Source organism: Acipenser ruthenus, chromosome 15 (assembly GCF_902713425.1).
Source record: "Acipenser ruthenus chromosome 15, fAciRut3.2 maternal haplotype, whole genome shotgun sequence".
NCBI lineage: Eukaryota > Metazoa > Chordata > Actinopteri > Acipenseriformes > Acipenseridae > Acipenser > Acipenser ruthenus.
Genome location: NC_081203.1, coordinates 3,078,234 through 3,087,239, shown reverse-complemented (window position 1 = coordinate 3,087,239; position 9,006 = coordinate 3,078,234). Strand labels below are relative to the sequence as shown.

Here is a 9,006-nt window from a genome sequence, read left to right as displayed (position 1 = left end):
CTTTGAAAATAAGATGGAGTATTTGATGGCTTCAGCCTGAAGGTTATATTCGTAATGGTAACTGAAGGCAGCTAATGAAATGTCTTAATACTTAATCTCATACTACAAGGAAAGAGGCACAAATGCGGGATGTTTGGACAGGATCAAAGTACTAGCAATGCATTTATTTTGAATTGTATTCCAGTCCGAGGGTCGTGACATTCAAACAAGTTTTTTAAAAATCTATGTGATTAGGTATTTATTATTATTATTATTATTAGGCTGTAGATAATCTTCTTCTTGTCAGTGTTGTCACCCAGGAGGGATGTCGTCGGAGTGCTAATTGGGTGAGGAGGCTGCTTACACCCATCTGATCCTGAAGAGTGTGCGCTTCTAATGGGAAGTATTGATCGATCAGACGCCGCTAATGAACCACTGCGCAAACCCAGTAATGAACACTCAAAATTAACAACTGTCCCAAGGGCCAAAAAACGACATGTTAATAATGGTACCAAGAAACAGCTTAGCTGCAGAGCGGATGGAATTGTTCTGAGCAAATCGTTGCTACTTTTATATTTAAATTGGAATTGAACAGCATTTTGAAGTGAAGTTACCCACCGCTTGGGCCTGGAGTTAGCAATTCCAAAAAATAGTAGATATGACATAATCACTTTCTGAAGTCTTTTCAACTTCGGCTAACGTTTTCCAGACATTATTTTTGACGGAGAAAAATATTAAATATTTAGCATGATGTTTTCACTATGCTTTATGACGGGTTGCTCTGTATTTACTATGGTGACATGTTATAATGGTAGATCCACTTAATGAATGAGCTGAAAATACTTGATGCCTGCTTTATTACTGTCAGAGCTGGGTTCATGTGTTACTGGTTATATATGGTATATATAGAATTTTTTGCAGGGTCCGTGCGTATCAAACAGGATCTTTCTGGAATTGGGTTAATGACACCTCCGAGAACGTGGATTACCGGTGTCTGAGTGTAAGCCCAGAAACCCCAAGTGAGCGGCTTACTGGAGAATTAAAAAAAACCCACACGAGCGAGATAACGAACTGATACCCCTATATATATACAGTTCCAGCACTAGAATGCCATAGTCCCGTGCATGGCTAAGACTGATACAATTAGTGTGAAATAAAATTCTACAATATTCATGTAATATTAAAAGCAATGGAATAAAGACTGTCTTTTAAGAAAAGTCATATATTTCTTAACCCTGAATCAGAGGGCGCCTCCTGCCAAATTATTCCGCCACTCTTCGATACTGAAATACCTTGATCCCGACAGAGAATGCTGCTGAAGAGATCCCCGGCGGAGTGGACTCTCCCGCGGCTCTGCGGAGAGCTTCTCAAGCACACCTCGGCGCACGGGATCCCCAACGTGTTCCGCGCGGCGCACTGGTGCCGCCGGTTGCTCTGGGCCGTTTTCGTGGGCTTTGCTCTGTGCTGCGCGCTCTGGCAGTGCACGGAGATGGTGCTCAACTACTACAGATACCCGTCCCACGAGAAGATAACCTTAGTGTCCAACACCATGCTGGCGTTCCCCGCCGTTACCATCTGTAACCTGAACAGCGTCCGCTACTCCTCAGTGCGCAAGAGCGTCACCATGACAAAGTCACTGCAGGTACAGTTCATCTAACGTTATTTACATACCGGTATGTATGTATGTATGTATGTATTATTATTATTATTATTATTATTATTATTATTATTATTATTAATAAACCAGTTCCTAATACATTCTGACAACCCATCAGAACCCCTTTTTCTGTCCCGGTTTCACAAGCTTCTCTCCAAGCACTGCTGTCTCGTGTTTTCTTGTTTGATCGCACGCTGCTGATGCCGAGCAGGATCTGGGGTTGAAGCAATCTCACCGCAGGAACAAGTCCTCGTGCTGGAACACCACCTGCCCCGACGCACCGGCCGAGAGCGACAGCTACCCACGCGCCCTCAGGAAGTTTGCCTCGCAGTTCAACCAGCTCTCGGACGAGGAGAAGATCGCAATGGGACACCAGCTGGAAGACATGCTGATCTTCTGCAACTTCCACGGGCAGATGTGCGACACCAGGTAACGGGGGTTCATCGCACGCCTCCCCAATAGCATCTTTTAATATCGCATTTCAAAATGCACGCGATTTTTAAATTAATTTGTGTTCTGTACCACAGAACAATGAAAAAAACACATATTCCAACAATGCAACTACAAAAATACAACACAGTCAATTAGATGCAAAATCCAAATGGAACAGTCAAAAACAGTTAGTCTTACATGTATAAAGAATCCTATACAGACAAATACATATGACAGACCACAGTATTGGATTCATTTCGGGCTGTCAGATTCCCGTATTATATTACAGAGCTTTTGCATGGTGGTTTTGCAGTTGTATCCAGCCTTTGCCCATGCTTATATACTAGATGTATTTACCACGCACGCTGTGCCCTGGATTTCACTATGCTGTTGTTTACGAGGCTGCTAATGTGTACTGTCTGGCCCAGGAATGGGTTTGAATAGTGAGGATGCATTTGCTAACTCATAGTTTCCACAGTCGCAATGGGTGCAGAAATTACAGTCATTTCTAAATAATAATAATAATAATAATAATAATAATAATAATAATAATAATAATAAAGTGGTTGAAAAATAATAATTGTGCTGGAATAGTTAATAAGTCTGACAAATTAGAGAACATAATATAAGGATTTTGAATTTTTTTGCAGCTTCTTTTCTGGATTCGTCAACTATAAGTTTGGAAACTGCTACACCTTCAATTCTCAGAAGACGACAGACATCAGAGGAGCCCCGATCAGTGGCGCGGCTCTGAACACCACCAGGGCTGGCTTCGTGTACGGTACGAGCCGGAAAAAACGACATCTTTCCTGTCGGATCACATTGCAACGCCCTGCAGCTGAGAACTGTGGATTGCGAAAACAAACCACCCTCGATTAAACCAAATACTGTAGACTAAGGAAAACGCAATCCACATATTTAAACACCGTGCACTAGAACGCATTTCAAATATACTGCAATATATAGACACGTTATTGCCATTTTAATAAATACATATATTGAACAAAAATATGTTGTAAATATGTATGCTAATGTATGTTAATATATTTAAATATACACTGTATATAATCCCTATTGACCATTTCATGCATGGTGACCTCATATGTGGACGAATAAAAAACATGTGGAAGACGCAAATGCATGATGACCTCAAATGAGGATGCCATTTTTTCCCTGTATAAAGCAATGGAAATTAAATGTATTCTGTGCCCAGAGCTAGGTTTCTCAAATTTCATGCATGCAATGCCTGCACGGGTTCCATAAATCTGTACCCGTTCTCTGCAGGGCTGCACCTGGAGCTGTTTATCCAGCAGATTGAGTATGTGAAGGATGTCACTCACTCTGCAGGGATACGCCTCCTGGTCCACGACCACGCGGCCACGCCCTTCCCCGAGGACGAGGGCGTTAACATCCCGCCAGGCACTGAGACCGACATCGGCATGATGAAGGTGAGCGCGGAAGCGCACAGGTGAAGCCCTGTGAACCTGTGCGACGCTGATAAGCTTCCCCATCTCACTTCAGACCAGTTAGCCTTTAGGAAGGTTTTTTATATTTTCAGGTGCAATTTTTGTTTTTGATAGTGGATAGTGATCAATGAGAATAGGATATTAAATATATATATATATATATATATATATATATATATATATATAAAAAAATGTACATGATGTATAAGGTGACCATATGGCTCCGTGTTCAGCGGGACAGTTCAGGCTTTTCAACTCACACCCCCAATGCATTCTGGGAAGCGTAGTCCTGCTTCTCTTAAAGGTAAGAATGGTACCTGAGACAGGTGAAACGTACCAGAATGCATTGGGGTTGTGAGTTGAAAAGCCTGAACGGTCCCGCTGAACACGGACCCATGTGGTCACCTTCATTGCTCCCAGTGTTTTCCTGCTTTTTTTCAGGTCCTGATTAAACGGCTGAAGTCCCCTTATGGAAGTCACTGCACCGACGGGGATGGCATTAAAAACTTCTACCATGATGTGTATGGCTCCAGATACACACGGGAGGTAACAGCAACAGCGCCCTTTCCATGGGCAGTGTTCTGCCCTTCGACACACGGGGTGGAATGCACGCACGCTCTGATCGGGCTGGCTTGATTTTTAAAAACTAGTTTGCAAGTTTCTGATCCAGCATGAACAAAATCAAACAGCAAAGTGTGATGATGATGATGATGATGATGATTAACATAGTAGTAATAGAGTTATCAATTAAAAGCAGAAGGGGGTATCCTGTACTGAATCTAAGTACAGTAAAAACCTGTTTAATCTGGAAATAGTTCAGACTATTTGAACCCTTTTAAAACCCCCATCACAATGTGTGCAGTAGAAGCTCAGTCCAAGCATATCCTGTAATTGAAGTAGCTGATTTGATTGTGCCCTACTCGCGGGACATGTGCGCATTTACAAAACAGACTTCATTACAAACTTAGATGAACTGTACGTTGGTTTTAGGCAGATAAGACTCACAAATCATGCCGGATTCCAGGATAGACAGGCTCCGGATTGTGGAAGGCATCACGCCATTCTTTTCAATAGGGGTTTGATGGGGACGCACACATTCTACAGCATGACGGTTTATAGAGGGGCTGGATTAGACAGACTATTCTCAAGCATGTGCTAAAGCGGTCAATACTGTAATGAGGCCGGCATGTCATAATTATACAAACCTGACTGTGATCGCTGACAAAAAAAATAGAAACACCTGCCATAGCATTGTCAGCAGCAGCCGGTAAATCTGCAGAGTGGCGTACAGCGTCATCTCAATTCTGTAATGAACTGTACAAGTCAGCAGTGCTATTTGGGTAATGCATTCATACCAGGGACTGTTTGCACAGAAGCTTGTCCTACAAGCTGTTTTTAATTTGTGTTTGTAGAGATTAGAACATTTTTTGTTTCTTGTAAAATTGAAAAACAAATAATGGAACTGCCTCTCGCTCCCTGCAGTCCTGTAAACGGACATGTGCCCAGCTGAGCATCATGGAGAACTGTGGGTGCAGGCACTGGGAATTCGCTGCTCCCCCCGACCTCCAGTACCCCAAGTGTAACCTCAGTGCTGTGGGAGTCAGTGAGTACAACGCCCGGGAACTACAATCTAAATGGGAATGCGCTTGGGTCACACGCAAGCCGCAGTAATGTAGCAGTTCTTCTTTATTTGACTCTACCGTGTGTGTTTCAGTGCAGTGCGATTTTTGGCACGGTGGAGCCACCTGCTGGACGCTTTTTGCAGCGCCACATGGCACAGAGCCTGGGAAAAAATCGGGTGGGGTCAACCGAAATACCAACCCAAAAATAAAGTCAATTAAGCTTTTAGTTTGAACCGTATATATGAGACACAAGGTGCTGTGTTTTCCAAGTGTTTTATTCCAGTCCATAACAAGCTCCTATTTTAAAACAAGAAAAAAAACATAATTAGGACTAAACAGCAAGTAGTTTTTAAAGCACTCTCAGTGCATTGATTCAACAGTCTAACATTAACGTTAAAAGTGTGTGTGCAGATAGGGAATGCAATTAGTTTCTTATGTCTTGCAGGTGAATGTGTGGAGCTTTATGGATACAAGTTCGCTCATGGCATGCTGCCTTGCGACTGTCCTCTGCAGTGCAAGTGAGTGAGAGTAGCTGTTGTTTGATTGTATTGCATATATTTAATAAGGAATAACCACCATCAAGCTTTATAGTCCTTAGCCAGGGAACCGCATCTCTGTCCTTGTTCGCTGGTTTTGTTTTAAAGGTAGAGCCAATAGTTTGGCTGTTTTACAAAGATGGTTTAGTCATGAGAGCTAGCTTTGAGCAGGGTTCACTTACCATCCCTCCTTCTTGTAAACTGCTGAGAGAGGTGAGTCTCTGTTTTCCCTCAGGTTGTTGTATTAGTTCTATTTGCTCTGGAACGTAGAGTTTTCCTTCACAGAGATGCCTTATTTCTTCTGGTATGTTTTCAACCACCAGGCACACAGGAGGGGCTGTTCTTAACCGAACTGGAACTGCAGTTTTGCAATCCAGTCCGAGTGCTGCTTGAGAAAAACAAGGTTTTAAAAACTGTGGAATGATGTACGTTTTAGTGCGCTGATAAAATGCAACTGGGTTCGTTATTACATGACTTTAAAGGTGTTAGAACCAAGGGTTTAAAAAACATTTTCTCACCTCTTATTAACTTCACAGCATCACATTGCTGCAGATCTAATAGTTCTCTGCGATTTCTTTTCGCTTTGCACCCTGGTTAAGAACATATTCCCTGCTGAGCTAGTGTACTGTAGACTGGCTTCCTGTGCCACAGGTATTAGGACCCCACCTGAAACACCCACGTGCAGCAAAGTGAGTGGAGATCTCGGACGGGGTTGTAATAGCTGCTGCACAGGGCAGCATGTTTATCCCCTGATCAATGCTACCCTTGTTTTCTTGTTTTTAGAGAGGAGCTGTACCAGCTGACAGTGTCTGGGTCCCAGTGGCCATCATCTGCTTTCATTGTGAGTCAGCAGCATGTTGAAATGACACAGTTATAGTGCTGAGATTGTATATTGTGGAGATTGTAATGTTGAGATTGTATAGTGTGGAGACTGTAATGTTGAGATTGTATAGTGTGGAGATTGTAGTGTTGAGATTGTATAATGTTGAGAATACCATCATGCATTCTCCTGTCTTCTAGGAAAAGTTTTCCAGTGATCTGAGAGAGATGGGTGGTCAGTTGAGTACGATTGCAGACAGCCCTCAGCTAATACGGTGAGTTGAGTGATTGATTCAGGTTTTCAGTTACTATGTCTAGCTGTGTTTCCACGGTTAAACAAACTGGATCCACTCTTACAATATAAATAGGGGCTCATTCTGTAGATCACACACACACATATATATATATGCCTGCCTGCCTGCCTGTAACATTATTAAAACATACATAAATACATGGCAATTTGTTTCTTTAATTATAAATATTAACACTGTTTAGAAAGTGCAATTCTGTTGCATTTACTCATGAGAAGTAAGCTGTAGGGGTTTTTATGTCTTCGAATGATCTGCCGCGTTGCAGTGCTCGTATGTTTTGTGGTTCAGTATTCGTGTAGCTTATCCTAATCAAGCCCTGTTTTTCCTGCAGGGATAACCTGGTGAAAGTTGTTGTTTACTACCAGCAGCTGAATTCTGAGCAGATTGAGGAGGAGCCATCGGTCTCTGTAAGTGGGGTTTAAATAAATATAGATCAGCTGATCGACTGAAGGTTCAGCGGATGTCCTCCGATCCCACGACCGAGCCAGCTTCCTCTCCTACACCCAGGAACTCGAGAGCGGAGAGCCTCTGGAGGACAGAGGCCTGCCCTGCAGGTGTCCGCTCTGAGCTCACTGTACGCCTGGCCAGCAGGGTCCGCTGTAGCGCGATGTGGAGAGACACAGCAGCACGCTGTGTCCTACTGATACGGGACTCTGCATTAGATTAACCATGTGTATTAGTTAAAAAACAAACACTGTGGTAGTAATATGCCAATGCCAGCCTCTCCCCACTGTAGTCGTCTTTGTGTTTGCACAGCCCCGTTGCATTGCTTATCCAGTGCGCTGGCGATCACAGTGTGAGAGAAGCTCTTCAGGCTTCTTTGATCTTTTTTCTAGGAGATCGATTTGATTTCCAGCATGGGAGGACTGGTCGGTCTCTGGGTCGGATTCTCTGTCTGCACGCTGGCGGAATTCTTTGAGCTTTTCGTGGACATGTTGGTCTTCTTCGTCCGGCGATGTCTCTGGAAGGCTGTGCCCAATACCTACGCAAACCCATGCTCTGAAAGAGGGAGAGCATCCTTCACTGGACAGAAAACCACCAACATGTAGCTGTGCTGTGCTGTGCTTTGTTACATTGTAACAGCATTCTTCGTAGGAAATGGGAAATAATAAAGACCATTTGAATGTATTCCTAGTGCAGTAAAAATAGACGAGATAGATAGATAGAGATTGATAGACAGATTGATTGATTGGATATGATTGGGTAACAGTAGATATAATGATATAGTTATAACCCATTATTCAATTGTTTACTGTTCTCCCTTGTCTGGACTTATTGTGTTAAAACATCCATTCTTGAGGGAACGTTCTTACCAGAGCTCCACTTGATGGAACTAAACAGGTAATAATGGCTGATCAGAATCTCTGTTAGAATTGGTATCATTCCATCGTTCTGAATAAATAAACCAAATAAAACTCTCTGTGCTGTTTTCATCATTGTCCACGTGTTTAGGTTTGTGTGAGACAGTCAGACAAAGAGACGTACAGGACTCCTAGACTAAAGATAACGGTTTGTATCTGCGTGATTTAATAAAAATAACTCCTGCAGTTCTCTGCAAGAGAAGCCAATGAAAGAAACCCGCAGGTGTATCCACGTGTTTACCTGGCGCGGTTCAATGTCATTAGGACAGGGGATCCCAAGCTTTCTTGGCTCAGGCCACCAATGACATCAGCGATCCTGATTGAGAAATCCCACCCAATGAATGGGGTATAGTGGTACATACTGTTAGCAAATGCATGATAGGTCAAGACAGGGTTGTATTGCAAGTGACCCACAGCACCTATCATTCATCATTCAGCAGCATGACAGCGGAGAGATGGAGTGCTGGTTTGTGGGGATGGGAGAGAATATTTCTGTATGCTCTACAGGCCCCCAGGCTTCCTTGCTTTAGTAATCAGACTACAGTACAATAAAAACGATGCACGCAAGCCTAGAATTGAAACAGGGAGATGCAGCTTTTACAGCAAAACAGGAACTATCGGCAGCTTCCTTTTAAGGATGTCTCGCCATGGACATATTAACAGCAACACGTGTTTACGCGTGTAAACTGTACATATACTGTAATTAAACCGAACTGAGTAATTAGGCTAATTTTGCGGCATGCATATTTTAACACAAGCGAAATTTAGGGAATATTTCATTTACCAGCAAACATGTAAACGTGTTACAGTATTTGCATAGCAA

General features: G+C 42.9%; 2 protein-coding genes across 2 annotated transcripts; both read left to right on the top strand.

The window, feature by feature from the left end:
• Positions 1–1,288: 1,288 nt before the first annotated feature.
• LOC117964663 (amiloride-sensitive sodium channel subunit gamma-like) lies at positions 1,289–3,558 on the top strand. The gene is made up of 4 exons (XM_034908949.2): positions 1,289–1,621; positions 1,848–2,065; positions 2,719–2,849; positions 3,353–3,558. Exons 1-4 carry the CDS (start codon positions 1,289–1,291, stop codon positions 3,538–3,540), a joined length of 870 nt encoding a protein of 289 aa, XP_034764840.2. The 3' UTR covers positions 3,541–3,558.
• A 437-nt stretch (positions 3,559–3,995) lies between these two features.
• Positions 3,996–8,232, top strand: LOC117421902 (degenerin unc-8-like). The gene is made up of 7 exons (XM_034036382.3): positions 3,996–4,080; positions 5,017–5,137; positions 5,602–5,674; positions 6,476–6,533; positions 6,713–6,786; positions 7,154–7,229; positions 7,659–8,232. The coding sequence occupies exons 2-7, from the start codon at positions 5,050–5,052 to the stop codon at positions 7,869–7,871; spliced, it is 582 nt and encodes a 193-aa protein (XP_033892273.1). The 5' UTR covers positions 3,996–4,080; positions 5,017–5,049; the 3' UTR covers positions 7,872–8,232.
• The last annotated feature ends 774 nt before the right edge of the window (positions 8,233–9,006 follow it).